Source organism: Engystomops pustulosus, chromosome 1 (genome assembly GCF_040894005.1).
Source record: "Engystomops pustulosus chromosome 1, aEngPut4.maternal, whole genome shotgun sequence".
In the NCBI taxonomy this organism is placed as follows: Eukaryota; Metazoa; Chordata; class Amphibia; order Anura; family Leptodactylidae; genus Engystomops; species Engystomops pustulosus.
In genome coordinates this window covers 30,559,874-30,586,230 of record NC_092411.1, presented here as the reverse complement: position 1 = coordinate 30,586,230, position 26,357 = coordinate 30,559,874, and the positions used below count along the sequence as shown (strand labels likewise).

General features: G+C 42.5%; 1 protein-coding gene and 1 long non-coding RNA gene across 4 annotated transcripts in view; one reads left to right on the top strand and one right to left on the bottom strand.

Annotated features, from left to right (window-relative positions):
• Nucleotides 1-1,241: 1,241 nt before the first annotated feature.
• Nucleotides 1,242-26,357, bottom strand: part of NDUFAF2 (NADH:ubiquinone oxidoreductase complex assembly factor 2) — a 56,609-nt gene continuing 31,493 nt past the window's right edge. The window contains exons 2-5 of one of the 2 annotated variants that reach the window (XM_072136913.1): nt 21,728-21,817; nt 14,357-14,397; nt 1,674-1,914; nt 1,242-1,520 (exon numbers count right to left, since the gene is read on the bottom strand). In XM_072136913.1, the coding sequence (XP_071993014.1) occupies nt 1,690-1,914; nt 14,357-14,397; nt 21,728-21,817 (356 nt within the window). In that variant the 3' untranslated portion in view covers nt 1,242-1,520; nt 1,674-1,689. Of the gene's footprint in view, nt 1,915-14,356; nt 14,398-21,727; nt 21,818-26,357 lie in introns of both variants that reach the window. The other variant, XM_072136902.1, reaches the window with a different exon arrangement.
• Nucleotides 23,728-26,066, top strand: LOC140118700 (uncharacterized). 2 transcript variants are annotated; one of them, XR_011853243.1, is made up of 3 exons: nt 23,728-24,161; nt 24,938-25,097; nt 25,909-26,066. It is a non-coding gene; the product is annotated as an uncharacterized lncRNA (long non-coding RNA). The 2 variants fall into 2 exon arrangements; XR_011853242.1 differs by having other exon boundaries at nt 23,728-25,097.

Here is a 26,357-nt window from a genome sequence, read left to right as displayed (position 1 = left end):
GCCGGCTTAGGGCCCAGTGTGCGATGGATACGATCCAGTTCAATTGGAGAGGCAGAAGGTTGGTTCAAGATCTCTGCAAAAAACGCTTGGGCCCACTCCTCAAGTTTAGATGGTTCCACGTCTTCATTCACGCCTCTAATCCTTAGATTGTTACGGCGGTGTCTGTTCTCAATATCTTCCAGATGTGTCAAAATACTAGAGATATGGGATGCATGCTCCTGTAGAACTTGTGAGTGAGTGTCCAATTGATCTAGAATTTTCTCCTGGGCAGACTCCGCTTCTGCCACCCTGTGGCCAATGTGATGTATTTCTTTTTGCAAACCAGCAATGTCCCTTTTGTGAGATTCCTCCAGCCTTGAAAAAAGGTTATTGATTTCATGCCTGGTAGGCATGGCACGTATATGAGCCTTCCAGTCCCATTCTTGTTGGGAGGCACTTGCCCCCTGGGATGGGGAAACATTGCCCCCCTGGCTTGCAGTGGGGGTGGGAGGTAGGGCCCTGTGAGGAGTGGAAGGCCATGTTAATGAAGGGGAGGCCTGGGATGGAGGCACTTCTCCTCTGCTCCCCGACAGTGGGGGGTAATCTTCATGATGCCCCTCTCAAGGGGCACTCACCGTGGTGCCCGGGGACTGCGGGGCTGACTCCTCCACTTCACTCAGCTCCTGCTGAGAGGATGGCGCTGCGGTGTGGGGATGACGGGCGGTCGCGGTCGCCATCTTGGAAGCCTCGTGCGCCGCGTCCTTTAGGCAGCTCCGCTGTCCTGAGGAATTTAGTTATGGCTCCTGGGTCAGCTGCTGGGGGTGCCGTGGTCCTCCTCGGTCCTCTCCTGTGGACCATGATGTGATCGGGGCTCTCTGCGCTCTGTGCTACGGGTGTCTGGCGGGAATGGCCGGGAGCTCGCAGTCAGTGCGACTCACTCCGCCATCGCCAAGCCACGCCCCCCTAAAAGATGATTTTAGAAGGAAGGAGGCCATGGATAATAAATATAAGAAGATCACCACAGTCCCTGTGCCTGGATCTATGAGTAATGTCCCTGGTTTATCATGATGGATTTTAATGGTAGATTTCCTTTCAGGATTTATAAAATCTCTCCCCAGCTACAGGACAGGGTTAAGTTGAAACTATCCACACCAAGCCAAAACAGCGGAGCAAAGTTATGAAATTGCCTAAAAGAGTATAAAAAAAGCTGGAAATAAGTTCTCTCAATATCTAATACTGAATAAGGAATGGGACACATGATATTACAAGGTTCGAGTTTTTATTATTTATACATCAATTAACCTCTTCAGTTTTATACATTTATGTTTTTATAAAACTCCTTTATGGGGTTGTACAAGGTTTACAGCTTCTCTCCAGCCACAGGTTACAGTGGAAGTCGGTGATCCGAATCCACATATGGTCTCCATGGCAACATTACACATGGACGCTCGCGTAGACTTGGAGCCTGTACAACAACACACAGAATCTCAGGAGGGGTCGGCGTCCCTTGTGCCGCCATATCATCCATCCATATGGTGCTGCTGTATCAAATAATAATTGGATTGTAAGGCCTTCAGGCAATTCTAGGTCAGCACAGAACGGTTTATCATATATTTAATGTATATTGTGTATATCTGCAGTTCTAGGTCTCAAACATAAGAGTGGACTCTAACTAAGAGCTGACGTAGACTTACAAGCCGTATTTGTCTTCTACTTTTTCTTCGGGTTCCATGTTCCGGGCTCGAATGTGTTACCGGTGCTGGATGGCTCTTCACTCGTCGTTGGCTTTTCGTAAAGTCTGGCAGATGCGTGTCCTTTGACCTGCACTTTCACTGGTTGATCCTCTTCCCCAGCTGTAGCCGTAGCATCCATCTTCAGAGACTCCTCCCCCTTGGCACTTATTTCCTGTCTTATCTGTTCATTTTTAAGGATCTCCTGAAATAGATAAAAAGCAGAAAGTTTATGTTTAGGATTCTGGTTCCAACAAGAAACTTCACCTTTAATAACATTCGGCTCCATGAAATCTGCAAGCTGCACCTCGAGCCTAATTAGACACATATCATGGACTATTGTTAATCCGTGGGTTCATTACAAACGTCCCTCTGATGCTTCTGACCCTTTTTACTGCTCTGAGAGTATAACATCTGAATACATACTGCAGTTCCTAAGCCCCCAACTATACAGTAGATTTTTTTTTTCATGGGTGGGGGGGTTGGCCAACCTGATGGCAAATATTGGGTGAGAGAAGGATTGGACAACTTGGATTGCAACTACCTCATCAATTTCTTCTCTGGAGATCAGCACCACATGTCGCCCCCCCCCCCCCCCCAAAAAAAAAAAAAAAAAAAAAAAATCAAGCAAGGGAACTACATGAACACAAATGAAATGCTGTATTCTCGGCTTCATGTACACCATAGTGGATTAGTGTTGAAAGTGGCACACAGGCCATCGCCCCAGCACAGAGTCTGCCAGGACTCAAGGCCTCCTCCAGCAGCGCCAGGATTGCGCTAGAATGGATTGCTGCAGCCAATATCAGACATAAGGTGGAGAAAAGAGAAAGGATGTAGGAGGGGACATTATGATTTAAGATGCACCCAAATACAGTATCCTCAGACTAGAGCAGAGCAGACCAGACCCTTGGGTTCGGCTGCACAACCCGGACTTTTGCTGGATTGGAGCTGGAACAGCCAATCCGCAAATTGACGTCCCATGCATCCAGCCATGGATATGGCCAGGGGAGTCTAGCTGCTATGGTGGTTAGGGGCATAAATTGGCTGTTCCGGTTTTGCCAATTTAGCAATATGTTTGGGTGGTGCAGCCGAACGTGAACATCAGGTCTGCTCGTCTCTACTGTGGATGCCAATACCATTGAAACCTGTGTCGCAGCAGGGAGCAGTAAGTCATTGGGGCACCTTTGTGGTTATTCTCTTATTAATATGTTTGAGTTGAAGAGGTGGGTATGGAGACTTTCCATTGGTAGAGGTTTACGAATTAGACATTATTACAAAAGCTTGTTTGGGTTTGTGTGGGTTTGCCAGTGACTTGCAATGGGGAGTTCCCTTCACTTATACAGACAAAGCCAAAAGGCTGAGTGTAGAAGTTGCCATTATGATTTTGAGATCATGCTGGGACTTCCTGCTGTGGAAGAGGAAGAGATAGCTACGTTATTAAGCGTCTCCACTCAAAGTGTTCACATAGTCGGCTATAAAAAATGGCTAACATGAAACCATTCTGACACTACAAACAGAGAAAGCGCCACTTATAACTTGTAGAATTCACATTTAACATTTAATATCTAATATCTGCAGCTAAGTCGGGCCGGAAAGGAAGGCCAGCTAAATACAGCCATAAACTACAAGCCCTCGGCTATTTAAAGGCAATGAGTAGCACTTAGGCCTCTGTGGGGAATCTTCTCAGGACAACAAAGGCCATCCAAGTATTTCTCTCCCATGAGCTGCGCTTCCTTTGTGCTCCTGCCAGCGGAGATGTAAACAGTTGCCAAATCAACGTCAGAACTAATTCATTCAAATTCAATTTCGGAGCAAACATTCTTTGATCAATTATAATAATTAAAATGTTACTGCATTCGGTTCCTTTGAAAACACATTTTAGACTCTGCTCCCTTCTGTATTCTTCACCATCGTCATATGGATCAAATCGGGTCGAAAAGTCCTTGGGGTTTGGAAACAAGTAGGCAACTCGTTTTATTTAAAAGAGCGTATAAATCCAACTGTATGTATTTTGCTTAGTTATATGGGGTTAGGGGGCGCTGTAGAACAACAAAATGTTGCACATTCCTTTACAACACAGGACAAGTATGTGCTCACTGGTCCACCTACATGTGTTAGGAAGCCCTGATGTGGCATCAGCTTCAACCTGGGAAACCATCTGATACACAGGTGATTTTGCATGTTTTTCACCTGCCAAGAATAAAAGTCTAAAAATTTGTCACAATTATTAAAAAATGTAAAAAAAAAAACCCCCACCACACCAGGTGTCGTCAATCTTTCTCAGTCTGGGATGCTATGCAAGATCTCACTTTGTGAGGCAAGGATAATTCTAAGAAAGTTCAGGATGCGGCACAGAACTACTGACATGAACTGGGAAGAAAGTATCAAAGATTATCATTAGTAACAGCCATGCTGTCATGGAGTAAAATCATGCGGGGCATGCATGGTACCCCCTGCTCATGCCAGCACATAGCCAAGCCCGTTTGGCCATCTGAATGATCCAGTGGAGGCTAGGAGAAGGTCATGTGGTCTGATGAGACCAAAATCGAATTTTTTTGTCTTCAAATCCGCTCACTCCACCACTGCAATAGTAGGAGGAAGAAGGATGGGTTCAGCCCTAGGAACACCGTCCCAACCGTGAAGCATGGAGATGGAAGAAGAAGGATGAGTTCAACCCCAAGAACACTGTCCCAACCATGAAGCATGGAGATGGAACCATCATACTTTAGGGAAGCTTTTCTGTGAAGGAGACAGGACAACTGCTCCGTATTGAAGAGAGGATGGATGGCGCCCAAGTATCGCAAGATTTTGTCCAAAAACCTCCTCCTCAGTAAGAGAATTAAAGATGGATCATGGCTGTTTATGACAAGGACCCAAAACACACAGCCAGGGAACTAAGGGGTGGCTCTGTAAGAAGCATTTCAAGGTCATGGAGTGGTCTAGCAGGTCTCCAAACCTAAACCCAATAGAAAATCTTTGGAGGGAGCTAAATCTCAATGTTTCCCAGCAACAGCCCTAAAACCTGAAAGACCTGGAAATGATCTGTTTGGAGCACTGGGCCAAACTCTCTGCTACAGTGCAAACTAGAAGAACTTCAAGAAACGTCTAACCTCTATTATTTGTTTCAGTACCAAATATTACGTTCTCTTTTTCCATGGTATCAAATAAGGATTTCATACAATAAATTACTAGTCATTTTAAAATCATACTATCTGATTTTCTGGATGTTTCTTTAGATTGCGTCTCTCACAGTTGATGTGTACAAATAATAAACATTACAGATCTCTCCATTCTCTGTAGGTAGGAAAACTTGCAAAGTTGCCAATGTATCATAACTCAATATGTGACACTATTGACTTTTGACTATTTCTAGTTATGGGTTTTAATTATTTTCGAACATTTTTACATGAACTACTCTCATTTGCACTCATTATACAGACTGTCAGTCATGTGTATGGGAGTATCTCACACACGCAACATCCCCCACCGGGTCCTAGCCTTTTCTTGGGGCCTGGATGCAGCCAGGGCCCAGAATACCGGAGTGGCTGGCGGTTGCGGCCTAGGCACGCTAGTGTCACCGTGCTTGGTATGAGGATCGGAGGGCTGTCCCACAGCCTGGCAGGTCTCCAGCAGGTGGTGTGTGCAAGCAAATGTAGATGAGAGGCTGATGTACTGAATCTCCCTGGGGCAACCGCTTAGTGTCCGTATTATATGTCCCTGGGTAGTGGATGGGGAAGCCCTTGATGGTACAGCCATATACAGGGACCAGACGGAGCCAACATTGTGCAAAAGTAACTCACGGTTCTTGCAGGCAAGTCCGGATTACTGGAAGTGGTCATGGAGAGTGATCCTCAGGAGTAGATTCACCAGCCTGGTAGTAGGTGGAGGCTGGGAGGTAGCTGTGTCCAGGTATGGAAGCTGCAGCTTTGTCCTGGGTGTTCTGTGTGTCTGTGCTAGCTGTGCACTGACACACTGTCTCCTTCTCTCAATGTGTGTTCCATGTTGAGAGCTGAGGCCTACAAGGCCTGTAGCAGGAGCTTGTGCTCTAAGGTGATGCTCTTCAGTCAGGAGCTAGGTTCCAAGAGCTGCTCCTCAGTCAGGAGCTGGGCCTCAAGAGGACTTGTCACTTCCTGTCCAGGGGTTTTGTTACTTCCTGGTCAGGTGGTGTTCACTCTCCAATCACACTCCAGCTTACAGATTGGAACATCATTGGATAACATGAATTACATAGATTTTAACCCTTGCCTGTCCAGGCAGAATCTACCACTGCTAATTGACTCTAATAGACTGTATTACCCTAAACGTGAGCTGGTCAGACTCCTCTAGAGGGATCCTACAGATGGAGGGCCTCATTCGCAAGCCTACACGTTGGCAGGGGCGTTTCACATCATTATACAGGGTGTCAGTCATGTGTATAGGAGTATCTCATACACATCAGCTTCCTTACGGTTCCAATGATAATATTTTTGGTCCCAGTATCTTTCGGATGCCAAGCCTGGAATCACAATCGGACCCCATCTGGTCTATAACACATTATAGCTACGGTAGGTAATAGCACTTATAGTGGAGCCACTCATCCTCTCACCATGTATAATACCAAGAGAATAATCCAATCGGCTACAGAGGAAGAGCACTCTGGATGGAGGAGAACATGGATGGCTGGGGTATAGAGGATGTCCCCGGAAGCACATGGAGGGTTTGTGACCATCACTGGTGTTTAGCCCATAAGTGCAGTTATAAACTTCTAATCCACCAACCATGGCTTCAGCTTACAGATGTAGTTCAGGATCCTGTGGTGATCGTCCTTAAAACTAGTTTGACCAGAGTTATAAATCTGATATACAAAATACACCAAAGAAGTTCCAAAAACTGGAGTAAATGCCTGCTGAATGTATCTGCCCCTCTACTATTGCAATCAGTGGGATTCTGCTAGACATATGGGGTGCGTCAAAAAATGGCAGACATTCAAATTCCTCCATATGAGCTCCTTATGAGGTGTTTGCTCATGAAAGAAAGTACTCAAAATTTTAATCCCCAAGTGATGTTTACAAAATATTTTTAACCCCTTACTTTACAATTGCACTCTGTTTTATTGGTGCTCCTATCGCTCAGTGATGATAAATTGTAACATTCCAGAGTGAGGAGGGGACTCTCTGAGCAGACACATTATAATCCATCTAGTGCTGTGAGATGCTGTGTGCTGACAGTGTACTTAGATTATCAGGGAACAAGGTTAATATAAACTTTTATTTAACTTCTGAACATTCTACTAGTATCTGATACACAGAAAAATAGATGAGACAGGTCAGAGATGAGATGGATAGAACATAGAAAGATACACTTCAGCTGTACTACATCTCACTGTCAGCTCTGCTATGCCTCCCTCCCTTGGATAAAGACCTTATCATATCTGTAGCTTGTAGAGCAAGTTTCTGCACACTGCTCCTTGCCAGCAGGGAGTGCCTGTATCTGAGCTAGTCTTGTAATGCACGTGGGAGGGTAGAAGGCAGGGAGCACTGCAGTGTGCAGACAGTAGAAGCTATTCAGAAGAATCTGCCCAGCCTGACCATAATCAAAAGATTTATGGTTGGATCCCGTGGCAACAGAAATTGTACACACCAGGACTGATAGAGACAGGTTGGAATTATATCTGTGACACGCTGTATTTATGTTAATAACAGTCAATTGGAGAATGTTGAATCTTGACTCAGTGGAAATACTCCTTTAGTGTAGAACAATATGGTCACCCTAAAAGTTATTTATGGCCAATTACATTTTGGGGTAGACAAATTCGTAGGTTACAACCAAATTGGTTATTCTCCATGGATATATTATATGTAAATAACATGGCATCGGAGCAGGTCATGTGTCATGTAGAAGTATGGGATTGATCTATTTCTATAGTATTCCGCTGCTCTATAATTCAGATTCCTCATTTATTCGTCATCCAAAGTGCCAGATCTATAGAGATAAAGTTCCATTTTTAGAAGGAGGGGGGTGGGTTTCATTGTTTCCCAAAATATATTGAATTTTAGAAATGTAACATAGCGCCACCTTGTAGAGCATAAAAGGAAAAGAGATACAGTGCAAATGTTCACGTGCATGTAATTATCGGGGATCGCTGACCGCTCTTGGAAGCAATACCGCATCGCTAGTTCCGGACAAAATCACATCTGACACACGGTACATTTCTGCGAGCCCTCTACTGTGCCAGCCAATATCCAGCTACATTGCTGTCTAATTTTTGGCAGTGTCATCAAAGTATTCTGGCATATGCCGGCTGAACAGTTGGCTCCTGTTATCTCTTTCACTTTGTTAGATCCAAGTTACTAGATTTGGTCTAATTCCTAATCATTCTTTTCAACTTTTTTTTTTCCAGATAAGATCATGGCCGAAGTGAGCCATAAAAAGAATGGTAAAATTTTGGAGCGCTGCATACAAAAATGTAAATGCATTTATCAATATTTTTGTAGTCCAAAAATGTTGGTCTTGGATTCATATTACAATGAATGGCATGGGCAAGGCCCTACAGGTGTTGTCCGGGATAAAACTTTTATACATACAGGCAGTCCCCGGGTTACGTACAAGGTAGGTTTTTTTGGGTTTGTACTTAAGTTGAATTTGTATGCGAGTCGGAACTGGTATATTTTATTATTGTAAACTCCAGAAAAATATTATTTTGTCCCTCTGACAATTAGATTTAAAAATAATTTTGTGCCGTCAAGGATTTTGTGGGAAAAAGGATCATTGTGGCCTGGGAGTAAAGTAAAGCATCCAGAGAGCTTCACCAGAGTTCACAGTGGGCAGGGAGGTCCGTCTGTAACTAGGGGTCATCTCTAAGTTGGATGTCCTTAAGTTGGTGACTGCCTGTATAGCTCTGGGGAACATTGGTTGTGGCGCTCCTGTTCAGCCGACAGTCGTGGTCCTGCTATATCAACAACTACTGGATGTAGCAAATGCGTGACTCTTCATGTGATGCCACCAGAGACCCACACAAAGATGACTCCATCCTCTCAGTTCAGAGAATAAGATTTTCAGAGAGTACATTTTTTCCTGGGATATACCAAGACAAAATAGGAACCCATACTTTTATGGTGGTCATAGAAATTATTCAATCCACTGATTTTAACTATTTGATTGGTCTATGCAGGGCCGCCATTGGGGCAGTAATGCCATCATACGCCCGAGCCCCACTTTCCTGAGCTACTACTGCCTGAAAAACCAATTGTATCAGCGTCTTTAAGAGAAAAAAATGATTCTATAAAAAAGTGAATTTCCTTGCAAGTTCCGAGGCATTTTTTTCAAGCTGCAAATGTAAAGCTCTAGACAGAATAATAACTATATTTGGTTCCTGTCATATGTGCACCACAGAAATATTAGTAAGACAATGGCTGCAGGTGCAAAGCCGAATGTGTTCATTCCATAAAGAATGGCAATATCCTCGCTATTTATGTAAACACCGGGGACCCCCTAATTGCACATCATTTACAATCTTTAATGTTCTCACAATCGCTGGAAAGTGTTTCCAAATGCTATTTTACAGAATCACAAGCTCTATTCCCCGTGCACATCCCCATTACTGCGCTAGAAGACTTTTCCATTTGTTGTACGCCATTTGCTTTATAGATTGCGGTATAAATCTACCATCGGCTTTACATCAGAATGTGTAACCTTCCATAAGAAAATGTCTTTGTGAACATGTACCTACCTTTCTGTGCTCTCCCTATACAGGATGAAGACATCGAAAGACAATGTCAAATATGGCTAAAAATCTGTAGTAGCCTCATAGAGAGGAGAAATTCATTGTGGATCTCAGCGCTGTCTTTTATCCTTTTTATATGTCTATATGCGTATTGATATGTCACATATAAGGTCTCCTTGCAAACCCAGCTGTTTTACTTAATATTCCATCTTACTCAGGACAAACCCTAGGTCCGGATAATGCACTTGCCACTTTTCATGCCAAAGCCTTCTTCCCTTTACATGTTAATCTGAGCATCGATGCTAGCCCTACTCGCTGAGCCGCGATCGCAGCACAACTCTCGCGAGATCTGTGTGGCCCGCGCGTGCGCAGTTCCCCCGCAATGGAGGTGGAGGTGCAGGGGTAGCTGCGCATGCGCGGGACCGCGCGGACGACGTGGGAGGTTCGTGGCAGCGGCAACAGTGATTACAGGTGCATACTAATCAAACACTGCCATAGGCTGATCAGCTGAACGACTTTTGCATATATACCTTCATACTAGCAACACCTCATTACCCCTGAGGAAGCCACGGACGTGGCGATACGCGTGGGGCTCTAGCCCACTCTACCCCCTGTTGCAGGCCAGCAATTAGGTAATAGAAGCACATACCAGTGCTATTATGACTCTGTGGATATCGGGCTTATTTCAGCCTTTATGTATTACCTGCATGTATCTATTTCAATAGCACTGCTGCTTATACATGATCCATGAGCACTTTTTTGCTGTTGCAACTTTATTGTTATGGGGATATTGTGGAGGGGTATATTTTTGGTTTTATCATAACCAAACCCTGATGTAGCATGTTATGTGTACATGCCCTTTTTTAAGTGTTTTTATGGTGTTTTGTTTAATAAAAATTGTATATTTTTGAGCTATATTTTGGCTTATATGTGGACATTTGTTACACACCACTCTGTTTTTGTGCAAATAATTTAGTACTCATGGTGTGGGTCCCATTTCATATGGACTTGATGGCAGTTCTTGCCACATTTTTGTATATTCTGAGATAAATGTGGACATTCCTTCCCAGTGTCTTGTTCTCATCTGTAGCAGAGGAGCTTCACTACTGAGCATGTACATAAAGTGCAGCCACATTAATCTCAACTAAAAGCCTAGAAGAGGGGTGCACAACTCACAGCCAACCGACCGCATGGCGCCTGTCATGCGAAGGGTTGTGGTACGCTCATACCGAGTCCAAAAAGCTCTTCCATAACTGATGGCAGACCATTGGTGCAGAAGGCCAGGTAGCGGTAAATGCAGCAGAGAAATGTTTACTGTTCCTCAACTCCTGACACTAGTTGTATACATCAGGGTAAGGACACAGAGCAGAGCGACACAAGGGGCAGAAGTCGTCCTCAACTGCTCCTGGTGCAGCCCTGCTCCGGGACCTGATGCCACTGCATACAACCAGCCCGGGACACAGAGGGGCACATCAAGTGAATGAGCTGCAGCGTGGTGCAGGGAGCAGAAGAGGAGCCGGAAAAAGTTTCTGGGGTGGTATTTTGTGCTGTACTGTGGTTGAATTTTGTGCTGTACTGTGGTTGTTGGTGCATTTAGGATGCTGCCCTTAAAGTTGAGCAGTATGACAGTAGGACAATGAAGCCCTTGGACCAATTTTGTTCACCCATGGTCTGTCATGACCAGACAACCCATTAAATCTTCATCCACCCTACTCGAAACGTGACATTGCCAACGCTGCCATCAGGATTTTCTCGCCAACTCTGGATATAAAGGAAGCCGCTGCATAAGTAAATAGATTATGAATTATTATTAGCGACATAAGAGACCAAATACGAATAAGAGACAGGGGACGATGAAAGTTAAGTAGAACTTTCCTGAATAACTTTCATCAAGAGTAAAAAGTAATTATGGAAATGTCCTCTATGATTTATTATACCTCTGCTAGGGAAGGCAAAGGAAGCTGCCATGATTAAAATATGAGCATAATTAATGCAGACTTTCACAGAGCTTTCTACAGACCCCAATTAGAAAAAAAAAAAAACCGCCAAAAGTTTTAAAACCTGGTAAACTGTTGGGGCATCACAAACAATGAAGAGACTTGTAACACTTCCCCTACTGGGGATAAACTAATTGCACAAACTACATGAGAACATTGCAAGTTTTTCGTTAAAAAGCATTTGTTAATCTTACTAGAAGGATGATCGGTGTTTAAACTTACACCTGCACCGACAGAAGAGTACCCCAAGCCATCTGTAAAGACCCTCTTCTGCAAGATGGTGTTGGTTGGTTAGGACCTATACTAACTAACATGAATGTCCCTCAGAACAGGTCCCAAAAAATAACCAAATTCTAATATTCTTACTGTCCCGATAAAGCTGGGGAACTGATATCCAATGTGTATTATGATGTCTATAGAGCGGAGGAGCCCCAGGTGGTGGCTTGACTTCAAGACCTGTCAGAAGTGACGTAATGAAGGCTACAAAAAGCTGCACAATACACAGCAATGTAGAACACGTAGCAAAAGCCTCGGTTTTCTGACCCACCAACACCATATTACAGAAATGGGCCTTTTTCGATAGTTTGAGGTACTCTCTAAAGTTGCATGTGTAATTTTAAGCACAAATCATAGCTTGTTTCGGATGCACTTTAGACTGGATGTGCATCAAACCAGCTGTTACACTGGGTCTTTTAAAAGCAGCACAATTGGTTGGATTATCCCTTTTTATCTTACTAGAAACATTTGTAGAATCTATAAAACGATGTAAGCACAGATCATACCACCTCCTGGTCTCTATGGGGCACATTTACTTACCCGATTCTGTCGCGATCCCGCGGTGTGTTGTCCATCGAGGATTCGGGTCTGCCGCGATTCACTAACATCGTGCGCCCGAGTTCCTGCATCTTGCGACACATTTTGTCCGACGGCCACGCCCCTCGATTTCTGTTGCGTGAAAAGCCAGCACCGATGCAGCAAAATCCGATCGCATGCACCAAAATCCTGGGGCAATTCGGCGCAAAACGGAAATATTCGGGAAACCCGACGAAAGTGCAGCGTTCGGACCCTTAGTAAATGAGCCCCTATATCTCCCGTTTCGCATTTCTCCTGACTAATGATGTTGGCAAAGCACGGTCTCTCGGTCAATATAGACAGAGATAACACTGCTCTCATATCTCCCTATAAATACACTGGCACAGATAGTACTACTTTGTGTCTCTACTTGTATTGGTCCATAAATATCATTGCCTCCTACCTTATCTTGTGAATAGAAGCATTTAAATACAGAGTCCTGCTATTATCCGTAAATGATTTAGGTGCCGATAATACCAAACCTTCTCAATTATTAAATGTTGGCACAGATAGTGTTATCTATCTTTCCCCAGGAGGTAATTTTTGCACATGTGAACAAAGCAAGTTATGCTTAGATTAGTATAATACAGCAGATGGTATTCTTTATCATTACAAATATTAGATGTGTAATGGAAGACCTTGCGCCACTACCCCAAAATGGATTGTGTAACTGAAAACCCCAGTGCAGGTGTGAACTGGGCCTTACTCAAACATGTATGAGACACAGTTTAATTGTAGCTGTAGTCCGTATGTAATTTTTTTCTAAACTATCTACCGGTATGTTACTCGGCTGGGGAAGGTCTGACAAAAGTTATCATTGATTTCGGTTTTACATCCCACAGACAATCGCAGCGGGAGAGTACGGATCCTTCGTTTTCCATGTGCTGTATACTCTTACACAAGAATGGCTTTCTATTCTTCCACTTACACATCTCAGTAAAAACTTTCCTAATTACCATAAGTGCTTTCTTTTTTTACACCTCTGAAACAAAATCTGTCACAACAGTAGTTGTAGCAATAATGGAATCAGACTACGACAAAAAGGATATTCCTCTGTACCACAGCAAGCCATGAAGCGGGCACTGCTCAAATGAGGATACGTTAGCAAAGCTAGTCAATGTGATAAAAGGTGTTGTACAGATAAAGCAGTGGGTTTTGAGGTCTAAATTTAAAGGGGTTGGCCACTAATACCAAAATTTAACAAGTGTTAGACCCTAAAAGGTTCACTCGGATAATACTTTCCCTGCTAAAGTTTAAACAGCAGCGGGTCATGTGACGCCCCAGGAAGCAGGACTCTGGACCTCTTGCGGTGTGTCCTGCTGAATTGCAGGAGGTTATGATGGAGGCGGCCTCCTCCATCCGCCAAAACCCAGCAGGACATGGGAAGTCACAGGAAGTTGTGAGTCCTGCTGCCTGGGGCTCAAATGACCCGTGGCTCCCAATGCCAATCTGCAAACCTTATTAGGGTAAGTACTATATGCATGACCCCATTATATGTTAAAGTTTAAGATTAGTGGCCAACTGCTTTTAGGGAAAATATTTCTAATAATCTCGCACTCCTATGACCCAACCTTAACTTATTGCCTGTGTAATTCATCTCTGTCTATTCCTTTACCAACTACCCACTGCAAAGGAGGTTCACAATTTAGATCATATGTCATACAAGGTTGTCCCCTCCATACTTGTCCAAGCTCACACAAATGCATTTCAGGGCCAAGATTGTGGATGGGCCATTCAGTAGCTGACATCACGTTCCTCCTCCTTTACTTTTCACATTACATTCATTATGTTTCCTTCAAAACTTGTGACCCCAACACAGACTGTTCCCCTGTATCAAAATATCCAAAAAGCTATTTGATACCCACCACTTCAGAAAAGCCTACCTTGACCATACAGCTGTTCTATGCTCACCTATGGTTTTCCTCACCCTACTATAGATTTTAGGGGTAGCCCCTCCCACTGTACCAGTCACTCATTTACTAAATAAAACAAAACACATACAAACAATACAAAAGAAAAGTTACACACAAAAAGTTTTGGAGAAGTTTTTCTACGAGTCTTGGACAAGGACAAGTAATCCTCATCAGGAAACTCACCTCAATTGTCGGAGGGTCTTTCCTTTTGCCTCTGATCCATGCTACAACAAAGAACAAGAGATGGGACTTTAGGCAAAAACAGAACATAAAGGTTTGTGTGGCTCTGACCTGAATCTTCAAGAACAAATAGTATTGTTATCAAAGTATGGTGGATGCTCTGACTCCTACAGATGGGATGCTTATGAATATTTTAGTATAGTTAAAAATACGTTTATGCCGGAGATATTCCCTGATGCACCGTGGATTGTCTAAAAGCTCCTATCTGTTGCTTAGTTGTATGCTTTCAGACTACGGTATGAATCACACTCTGGGAATAGGCCAATCTACACTGTATGCCCTGGATACAACTCAATGGATTTCAAGTCTAAAAAACAAGAGAATAATTATGTAGTTCTATAGACCAATCCCGTGTGTATACAACTGTGTACTGGTCAGAAGAACCAAATTCACGAAGAAGTAAACCTTAATGGTACACCACCAAGACTGGCTTTTGCACTTATTTTTCTAATCTTGGACATCTACCATCAGATGGTCAATAGCTTTTCAGGCTATTCAGCCCGAGCCCATGCATGCGCGGTAACTTTTTGTACTTTTGGGCTGTGAGCTGCGCATGGGCATAGGCCAAAAACCTCTTCAGAAGGGGCTGTGCACGAAGGTGACACTTCAGAGGCTACCTATTGTCATGCTATACTTTGAAAATAAAATACAAACGATTGTTTAATAAAAAAAATTAAAATAGGGAAATTGGCCTGAGGCTTACGTCACCTGAGCGCCTCTTGGCTTCACCGGCTTAGATTTTATTCACTTTCTACACGTTCAGAGTCCGTCCAGTTCTGCCTGAGCTAGGCGCAGGCGAGTCGGAGCTGAGAGGTGCTCAGGTGAGGTAAGCCTCATGCTAATTTGCATAATTTAAACTTTTTTTTCATCAAAATCCCCGTGTTCTAGATTAATGTAAAATCTGATCATGGCGGATGAAGATGGAAAGTGAGTAGGACTAGTCCACCATCAGTAAATCTGATAGTAGATGTCCATTAAGGGGTTGTGCAAGATTAGAAGAATCTGTGCCAAGACAGACAAAAATAAAGTGCAGTTGGGGCTCAGAAAGCAGTGTTGTTCTAGTTCTGTACAACCCCTTTAAAAAGGGATTTATCAAGTTTGCATGTAGACTCTTATGCACAGGGGAGGGGATAACAAGCTGATCGATGGGGGTCCAACTGCTTGGATCATCAAAAACCTGTAAATGGCGGTCCCATACTCACCAATAGATAGAGGCAGGTCAAGCATGTGTTGTGCGTCTCTAGGTTACCAAAGGACTGTGGGGACCATATGACTTGTAAAATAGATCTATCACACAGCAGTTCTGAAGGTGGACAATTTCATATGGTAATTTATTGTGAGATTTGAATAAAACTCAATTGTGGAACGTGTGAAGATGTGGCCGTCCAAGGTCTACAGGCCACCACGTGTTTCTTCTCGTCCACCATGAAGTAATTGATCAGTTACACGACTCTGGCAGGAGGATCAAGAGCAGCAAAATGTCAGACAATAAAATTAACTCTCTGTTTAATAGGAAGCAGCATCGGAGTAGCTTCTTCGCAGCGCAAGGTATGAGGGAAAGTTCAGAATATGTTCTCGATAGCATAACCTTTCCGACAAAGAGCAACTGTGCCATAAATTGGCATTAGAAAGGCCACTTCTTAGGAGTCAAAATGAATCTTGTAGTTTGTCAACCTGATTAATGGCAGATTCCCATCCCTTTCATCTATGGTTAGTAAAAACTGTTTAAATGGTTAAGTAGCTCAAAAAGGTCAAGGTTGAATTGATTTGTGTAATGTATTTTTAATGCCATTTAACCCTTTTTATTTCAGGCAGCGCAGGAAATGTAAGGTTTGATGTGAAATGTACATAAAGGGGTTTCCAGGGAGTTCTGCCTTAATAAGAGTCTAATAACAAGTACAAGTTTTTTTGGGGAAAAAAAATTAATTAAAATTCAAGCCAAATAAAAAATCCTTAATGCTCCACAAAAACACAATATTACACATTTTAGATAAAAGTTGGGTTAAAAATTGCTGAATTTGTTTAATTTGGCTAACAAGGGTTTAACAATTTTGCATTGATAATGGACAAGTAACGTCTACTGGGAAGGTGAAGGGTTCACGTTAAGTTGGTATTAGCAGTTCATAAAATAGGTGTTTGTCGTGGCCAGTCAACTATGGACAACCATTTAGTACTATACACAAAAGAATTTTGTTTTGTTTTCATATTGTCAAGTCAGTAGGGTCCTAGACCTAGAGTCCTGCGAGGCGGTTTTGACACAGCTGAATGTGGGCAAGAAAGACAGATTTACAAGCCCAACACAGAACAGACATGCCAAGCCACACTGGGCCCTAACACGTTCCCCACGTTCAATTTATGGACACAACAGTAGGAGAGAATAAGAACTGCTCATAAAAGTACAGTTTTGTACAAAACTAGGAGATATGAATTGCAGGCTCACCAAAAAATGGTTCTGCAAATTAGGCAAAACTCTCTTTAAAGTGTGTGTGATTATATGGGTGCTGCCACCATCTGGTATTGTCAAGTTGCCACACCGGTTGCAATCTCAGAAAATGTTGAGGAGAGAAAGAGAGAGAGAGAGAGAGAGAGAGGCGGGTAACAGTGTGCACCACACTTCAAGAAAGTAGATTCCGATGTTTTTAACAAGGACCTGCCAGTTTGATTTGGGACACCCACCCCTTATGGACTGGCGATTTAGTGTCCCAAATTGGCTAGTTTGAGGACTCTCCATGGGTGTCATTAAAAAAAAAAAAACCTTTAGAGTTAACTGGAGATGGGTACGATGAGGTGCAATGGACCCTTCTCTGGTGCTCCCCATGCCTGCGCAATAATTCGACTTCACACCACTTGCACAGTGAAGCTGAGGTGCGTGACTGCGCATGCATTGGGAGCTTTTTTTTTGTGGGCACAGAGGGTAGAACTAAGGTCATGTGGGTGGTTTAGGGTCTTAAATAGCCCTCATGGGTCCTCTTTAAGATAGTCTGTGGTTCACAGCACATTTTAGGAAGATGTATGGTGTATGAGACTTATACATTTCAGTAAGGGACCCCAGCATAAAAAAGACCATCTTAACGAAAGACATCTAAATCTACTTTCTTGAAGTGTTGTGTGCACTGTACCCCACCCAAGCCATTTATGACACAAGCATCTTTTGTGGACCAAGGCCCGATCTACATCCATGATGTACAGTCTACATTATTCTCACCCCAAACGTTTACCTGCTATTCCTATGGACAAGTTGTATAAAACAATATAGGTTTTGGTACATTTAGAATTTTCTCTCTAGTTCCCACTGTTGGAGTACAATTAATATCAAAATTTTTGGATTTCTACAGTCACAAGGCGGATCTGTCCCAGTCCCATTTAGCATAGCTTCAGTACTCAATATTCTAACTACACTATGGGGGAGATTTATTTTTAGAAGAGTCTGAGGCAAAACTGTCCTAGTTGTCCATAAAAACCAATAAAAGCTCAACTTTAATTTTATAAACGGCTGTGGGAAAATGAAAGCCGAGCTCTGATCGGTTGCAATGGGCAACTAGGACAGTTCTGCTCTTAGACACTTCTGATGAATTTCCCTATATGTATTGTCAGATGGGTGGTCCAGGGGTAGAACAGCCTGCCCCCACCCTTTTGACACTATAGAACAGAAACTAATGATACGGATTCTTCGGAATTATGGGAACTGTAGAGAAAATTCCAGAAAAACACCAGAATGAGTTAAGGGACACCTATTAAAAGTATACAAAGAATTGATGGGAGGTGTTGAGAAGTCCATACACAAGGTTGTGTTCACACAATCGCTGTCACTTCCGCCCCTAACCATGGATACCACGAGAACCTTGTGGATGCCATTAATTTATATTGGGATATATCATCTGTTGTTTTGACATAAAAACCTGTGCTGCTCGCAGTGATATCTTTTCCTGTGAACTCGAGTCTCCAACCGGAGACAGAAGTGTGAACAAAGCCCTAGCGTGTATATTAGACTGTCTGTAAATACATCTCACATGGATATGTATACTGCCTGCCTTTATCATGTTACAATAGAAGGTACACTAAGAAAATCATCAATTTGGAGAATTCATAGCTTACATTCCCTTCTCCATTGCCTGGTAAAAAGACGAGATCATACACAGTGACTAAATGTAGACAATTCTGGTAGCATCGAGAATGTAAACAATGAAAACGTTAGCGTGCACGAGGCGTTCATTAGCGTTTGCTAAAAATGAAGATGTGGCGACCCCTCTGGTATATGGCAGGTTTCTGGCTTCACTAAAACCCCCAGACTCATTAACTAATCTGGGGCAGAAGGAACGCAAGCCGCACCAACTAATCTTCCTTATTCTCTGGAAGCTTGAATGCGAATTAAAGAAGATAAATTGTCTTCGTTCTGAGCCGTGGTAATGGAGGTTATGAAATTCCAAGCAGATTAACGGGTCTTTAATTCCTTCTCGCTTCAGTGGACACACACTTCAACCAGACTGAGAATTCGCCTTCTAGGAATGGCTCCGATAAAAACCAGGAGATGAATAAAGGACAGAAACCAAGACGGCTGTGGCAGGTACCAGAATCTTGTGCCACCCCCAGTCTCCATAGATTGCAAGCTTTATGGTGTGGCAGCATCTCCATGCATCAGGCAATGCACCAAGATCATTGCCATTATGATCTTGCTTACTTCTTAAAGGGGTTTTCCCTACAAAGATAAGTTAGGCCCTATCCACGGGATAGGGCCCAATTTGGTGATGAATGAGGGTCTCAGTGCTGAGAACCCCACAGATCACGAAAACGAGTTGGACCCCTCGTCACTCCGTCAGACTAAAGAGCAGACGGCTGCACAAGACCATTCTGCTCCATCAAATCTCTATGGAGCTGACGGAAATTGCAGAGCGCAGTGCTCCCCGAACTCCGTCAGCTCCATAGAGATGAATGGAGCAGAACGGTCATGCGTAGCCGCGGACCCCTAGTTTTCGTGATCTGAGGTCTGGGGGTCTTCTCGTTTTCTGAGGTCTGGGGGTCTCAGCACAGATCAGCTGTTCTTCGTGGGAAAACCCCTTTAATCCTGTATACTTGTATTGGTATTGATAGTATTAGTCGGTATAGGGATTGTTCACAGTAGAATAGGATTATCATATTGGCATTTAATCCTCATAGATTGTAAGTGCTCATTCAATCTAAGTCATGATTTTATAGTAGAAAGCTGTGATTAATTATAATTTTACAGAAATTGAAGGACTATCATTAGGAGCCAATACTTGGCCTGGCAACGTATGGTGGAGAGCACGTGGAGTCGGGAGTCAACGAGAGCCGGGAATGTAGTGACAGCATCCGGATACTGCAGGGACAATAGTTTCCGACCACATCTGTAAACTGATGATTACCCCTACACCAATCAACTTTACTTGGCTTTTCCTAAGGATCGAATACCGGAAGTTCTTCATGGAAAAACTCCATAATCAATGTAGAGTCAAAGATTAAAATTGCAATTTCAGATGCAACAGTATTGGGGACAGATCTAAAGAGCAGCAGATAACAGAATCAAGTAGGGCTAATCATATTCTCTGCTTCTTTACTGAAAGGATGGGGGGGGGGGGGGGACATGGAATAAATAAATATCAAGTATTACATATTTAGGGGAAATGGACGTTCCCGGCGCTTACTAAAAAGATTCAGACACAAGTTGTCACCTCTTCCCCGTTTCCAGAAGCTTAATTATAGCCTCCTCTGCCAGTGATGGTCGTGCATTGCACTCGCGGCGTTGCCAGTATTAAATAGTCCTGTCTATGTACGAGTGCGGCGTCGAGAGATAACCGGACATTTCATACCTAGCGAGACCCCGGCATTCTTTCATCTGTGCTTATTTGCATTTTGATTAGTATGCATGAGATTTCCATTGAACCTTTACACTCCTACTGGCACATAATACACTTTAATGAGCAGAAAAGTGAGCATGCAAATTAAAACCGCCATTAATCACTAAATGCTACAGGAAACCGGGAGGATGAAACAAGCAGGCAGTAAAGTGCACTCTGCAAATCTCCCTAGGCCCTGGCAATGACGGATAAGCTTTCTGACACAGGGAGGAGGTAAATAAAATATTCTATCTGCATAGACAATGGGTGACCATTCAGCTGGAGGACCGGGGAATTTTGCAGAGTGCATCTTCTCGCGGGGGAATCTATGATGATGGTGCTTAGTTCTTTAGCGTTGGCAGCAGAGCAGGCTCTTCAGAGTTGGTGTACCCACTCGATCATCGGATATCATTTGTGCACTATTAGAATAGAGCATGTAAGCAAGTGCCACACGCTTATCAGGTAATCATTTAAAGGGGTTGTCAATGAGAATTATTATTAACTTCATAATAAACGGACCCCCTTTACATTTATCACATAAAAGTTGCTCTTGCTCAGGAAGCAGGTTTTCGATTCATCTGAATTAGCTGCATTAGGCTATAAAACCACAATTGTGACTGGTAAATAAATCAGTGCTGGATGTATTTTCATACCTGTGCACAGTTTAAAGGAGGAGACTTCAAGCTATTTCCCCGCAAAACTGTGGTGCCGCAGGGAGGAAGGGACGCCTTATATCATATATCACTATGATGCTCGGAGCCCTGTCCCAAAGACTGTTCACTCAGATCCGGCCACTGCATGGTCCAAGATGCTCAGGCCAAGCACGGACAGGTTTTTTTTAGCCCTACATCTGTAGAGGCCACCGCTGAGGAAATATTCACAGGCCATTTCTTTTGGCTGCCGTCAGCCACCAAATTTGAAAACCAATCAAATCAAACTTTCCAACCATTAAGATTGATTCCATCTTTGATGGGAATTCAGCTTCTAAGTCTTTTCCCATGTTTTGTGTCAGTCCATTGTCCACTATGCCATCACCGGACCATGGGCTCATATAAGGGATCATAAATAGTTTTTTTCTTCTTTGGATTAAAATCTAGTTGTAAATGTAGTTTTTGTGTTTTTTTAGTGTTGCTTCATGGTGGGCTTTAAAAAGGTTAAAAGTGAAGACCACCAGAGCCCCAACCCTGACCAGCTGGTTTAAGGAAATTCTTCACCTTCAAAAAATGGAAGACTGCAGAATCCAAAAAAAACACACGATAAATACTTAAATTGTTCAGCAATTTCCAACACTACTGTACAATTGAATGGAGCAGCAGGACCCATGAACGATCTGTGGCTCCATCAATTCGTTAGAACAGGGTCACATTTTTGTGATTGGTGGGATCCTAACAGTCGGAACCCTCATCGATCAACTTGCAGTAGATATAGTAGTTGCAATTGCTTAAAAGAAAAAAATTATTACCTTCCCATTCTGTAGGAATATGCCCAGTCTCATATTTATACACGTCTTTCTGCACAGGTTCCATCATTCTTTTGGCTCTTATTGCTTGGCCTAAAAGAAAAACACATCTTAAGCTTTAGATATTTATCATGCCAAAAAATGAGCTACCGTACTGTAGTATATGACATACATGCTGTTATATGTATATAAAATTGCATACAGAACATTCAATTAGCTTGGTAAAAAGTATAGAGACCCTGTTAAACCGGACGATTAAATCCTTGAAAGACACGCTGGCGCCGTTCTATAAACTGTTTATTTTTACTTAAGCCGAAGATTCTTGAGAAGTCCAGAAAATGGTTTAAACAAGGGACCATTATGACAACATGGAAAATTTAGGATTGAGGTCTTCAAGTACAGGTAAGGACCCGGGTGTAATGGAGGACTGTTAGGAATCCTTTTTCATTGCTTATTTAATAGAAAAAGGTGAAAAATTTATTTTCTACCAACCCAAAAAGTTTGCAAGACTCATAAAAGACAGTAATGACTGTTCATCGATTTCTCTGTTTTGTGATTAATAATTCTAGAAGAATAAAAGTGACTCGCTATCTAAGGAACTGATGAGGTTCTGGAATATACAAAACGTGTCTAACTAATATAATCTTTGTTCAGACCTTCATGTGCTAGTATGCGACCCATTATTCTATAGCGGACAACTCAACATGCTTCCGTTACAAAAAAAAAAAAAATTAATAATAAACCTCATGTATGAAAGTTTTATGTATTAAAAGAAGACCTCCAGTGTAAACAAGACTTTCAAGTCATTCAAGAAATACTTGCCCATTGCACTCCCTTGATGATTTAAGTGGAACCGGTCGTCAGGTATTGAGCCATCAACCTTATGACAGGTTCCTATAGCTACTATCTAATATTCCATGTATGCCATTTTAAAGATAAAGAAGGGAGTTTTAAAGAAGTGGTGAGTGCCAACTTTTTCTTTTTTCCCCATTTTCCTAAATGATTGAAGATAACTGTGTATGGACTTTCCTAATAAGTTTGAGCGCCACCACAAAGGCTAATAAGATATATCTTGTCACTATTCCGAGAAGTGAACTTACTTTTTGAATTGTATTCCTTGCATGAGGACCTTCAATATGGCCCCTTCACGTCTCTGTGTGTTCCTACAGCTTACAAAGAGCTAGAAACCAAAACAGGGTTTCCCCCAAAATGTCCTCTACGATGATGAGTACAAAATATAGTTTGAAAATGGTCATTGCCAACGAAGTACCAATGTCATGGAGGTGGTTCCATTGGGCATCCGAGTCATTCTCTGGATTCTTCCAGTTGTCCCTCTCTTCTTCTCCTCCCTTCTCTTGACATAGTTGGCCTCACTATTCATATCCGGCTCTGGCCATGCGCCGCAAGCAGTGGATTCTATACTAGGGGACATTCATTTATTGTGCGCCAGCGTACGATGCTCCTGCCTCATGATGTATGTAATATGGCGGCTGTGGGCATGGTCCTGCCTGGGGTATGATTCCGCCACAGCCTGCAATCTCTTGGCTTAGAAAGATTGTAGGCTGTAGCGTTCCAGCTCGTGCTGCCCACTATGCTGCCAGCCATGCCCGCGTTCATGCCCACTTGGGGTTGTGGCGGCTTATAGGGGGAAATAATTGCAATTACTGTTGGTTCACCCTTGTAAATGTCCCCCACTGTCTCCATTGCTAAGTGTGCATGACCAGAGCAGGATTTTAACAACAGAGCCAACTGTTTGGTTTATAACTGTTGTAAGATATGATGACAGGTTCCCTTTAAGTGGATCCTTAATAAAATTGTAATGGTCTCAGCTGAAAATTAACTTATCAATACTCCATTCCAGCACGGACGTCCCAACTAAAGAGATTGATCATGGTAACTAATCACCGACTATCTGGTCACCACAGTCAGTGGTGGTAACAGGTCATTACTTGAACAGGAATCACCACACATCAGGACCAGGAATGCACATGTGGAATTCTTATTCCTTTAAAATAACTAAAGAAATTGTAAAAATACCGGTAACCCTTTCATTGTAGCTCAAAAACTCAAGATATTTGTTCTCCCCAAAAAAGGATTAGATGTTAAGAAGACAAGATGGCTTGGCTGTATAATATTTACAATGAAAATTGCATTGCAAATTAGCATGGCTTTGAACAAGAAAGAAGAACGTGCACCCTTAAGGATTTAATATTCTCAAATGGATTAGAAAGAAATAAATTATCTGTCAGCAAAGGTCACATGAAGGAAAACGGAAGATCAAAGCCAAGAAGGCTCCTCATTGTCAGACGGCGCTGAAGTCAAGCCCAGAGGCACAGAGCCGCTGCCATTACATAGGCACAAGTATACCGACTGCCCGAGCACATGCTACATCCCCCTCATCGTGTACACATTATAGAAAGGTCATTCCTGTTATTAGGTATGACAACCTCCCGCTGGAGCCCAAGTCCTAGACTATACCTAATCACCAACCATACAAATACAATAGAAGAAAAAAAATTACAGTAATAAATCCCCTATTACTTATATTACTTAATATTTACATATTCATAATGTACCAGGAAGCGGAAAATTTTTTCCAAATGCAGTATGGGGTAGTAGAGGCTTATTCTTATGGGCTTTGTATTTCATTGTGCGGTTCAAATGACCCCTCCCCCTTTATTCTTTAGGTCAGAACAATTACAAGAGATACATTTAAATAATGTAAACCTTTTGTACGAAAAACATTTCTTGGTTTCACAGCAATAATGGTCACACTTCAATGTACAGAGCTGTGTAAGGGTTTGGGTTTTGTGGGACGAGCTGACGTTTTTATTGGTACCATTTTGCGGACATTACGCAAAATGGAGATCTGGGTGTTATTTTCTGTTACAGGGTTCACCGGAATGGAAAAATTGTTCATATATTTTGATTTGGTGGAGATTTTTAGGTTCCCTAGGATACTTAAAACTTAAGGGGTCTGATGACTAAAAACATATACTTCAAAACTACGGTCATTCAGATAGACTGTTACAGATCTATCTAAATGACAGACCAGGGAGTCTCACAGAGACTAGGTCCACTATCTGTACTTGGCACTTATTTCACCTCATTTCTAGGTTATAATTATTTTATATTTTAATTACTGTACTTTTGCATGGTCACCACTTTTCTTTTAAATCCCACAAGAGGTCACACTTTATTTGCACTTTTCAGCTGTAACTAATGCAGTTTCCAGTGAGAATGTCGCTCGGTTTTTTACAACAATATGAACAGGGCGAATGAGAAGTCCCAGGACGCCATTTTATTCGGAAACGAAAACAACATATCAGGTACCCTAACAAATAATGGTTGTCGAGGGGGGCCTATCATTTAGGCCAGTGATTTTCAACCTTTTTTGAGCCACGGCACACTTTTTATACTTAGAAAATCCTGGGGCACACCACCAACCAAAATAGCATAAAATGACACTAAAACAGTCATATTATACATATAGTTAATAATATAGATTCTAAATGTGTTTTACTCACTCAGTGTGAAACCTGGGCCTGTTTCGATAAACACAAAAGGGATATCCTGGCAGGAATGGTGGAAGGACACACACGAAGCTCTTCCTCAACAGTTCTCAGTTTCTCCCTGGTTTTAGTATATGGTGCTGATTATTATGTGGCTCATATACTGCAAAATAAAGGGGTACAATGAGAAGTACTACGGCCATGAGGCCAGAGTACAAGTGCCAGCTCATATACTCAGCATATGAGCTGGTACTTGTAGTGCTCCAGCCTCATGACTATAGTATTTCTCATTTTACATTTCTCATTGTTATATGCAGTATACTGCTGGAGTACTACAAGTACCAGCTCATATGCTGAGTATTCTGCCAACAGTTCATATACTCAGGCAAAAGCTCATATAGTGAGCATTATTGGTGGGCATTACCTTGGCTCTCAGGATGATGCGCCGGCCTCGGTGACGTCATTTTGTCGCGCAAGGTTCAAAGCTTGTGCATGTGTTATTGTACACGTCTCCTACATTGTAAGAAGCCATGACTGCGCATCGTTGCGCATTGCCGGGAAACAAAACACAGGGGGCACCATAGTTTGGGGAACTTTCCCCGCGGCACACCTGACTATGTGTCGCGGCACACTAGTGTGCCACGGCACACTGGTTGAAAATCACTGATTTAGGCTATGTCTGGAACATGGACGACATCTTGAAAGCAACAATACTGGATCAGAGGGAGATCAAGATAGCAAATCAAAATAGACCAGAATTGCATTAGAAATCAAATTTGCAATATTTCTTGTGGTTCAGAATTTATCAACATGAAAACTTGCAACAACAACTGGGAACGTTCCCTGTGATGCACAACTATATAATGTGTTGCCCTTTAAACTGAACAGAGAGCCGAAGGTGCTCAATAGAAAATTGATAGTGGTAAATGCAATAGTAAATTTCACTGTATGGCGCTTTGCCTTTTTTTGCGTGTTGAAATGTTTAAATATTTCTCTATAAATTTTTTTGTTTAAAATATAGTTTCACTACCATATGAAAAAATGAACCAAAAAAATTGGGTTTATTTCAAAAATTTTGACATGGATTTCTGACAACATCTTTTAAGGTATTAAACCTGTGC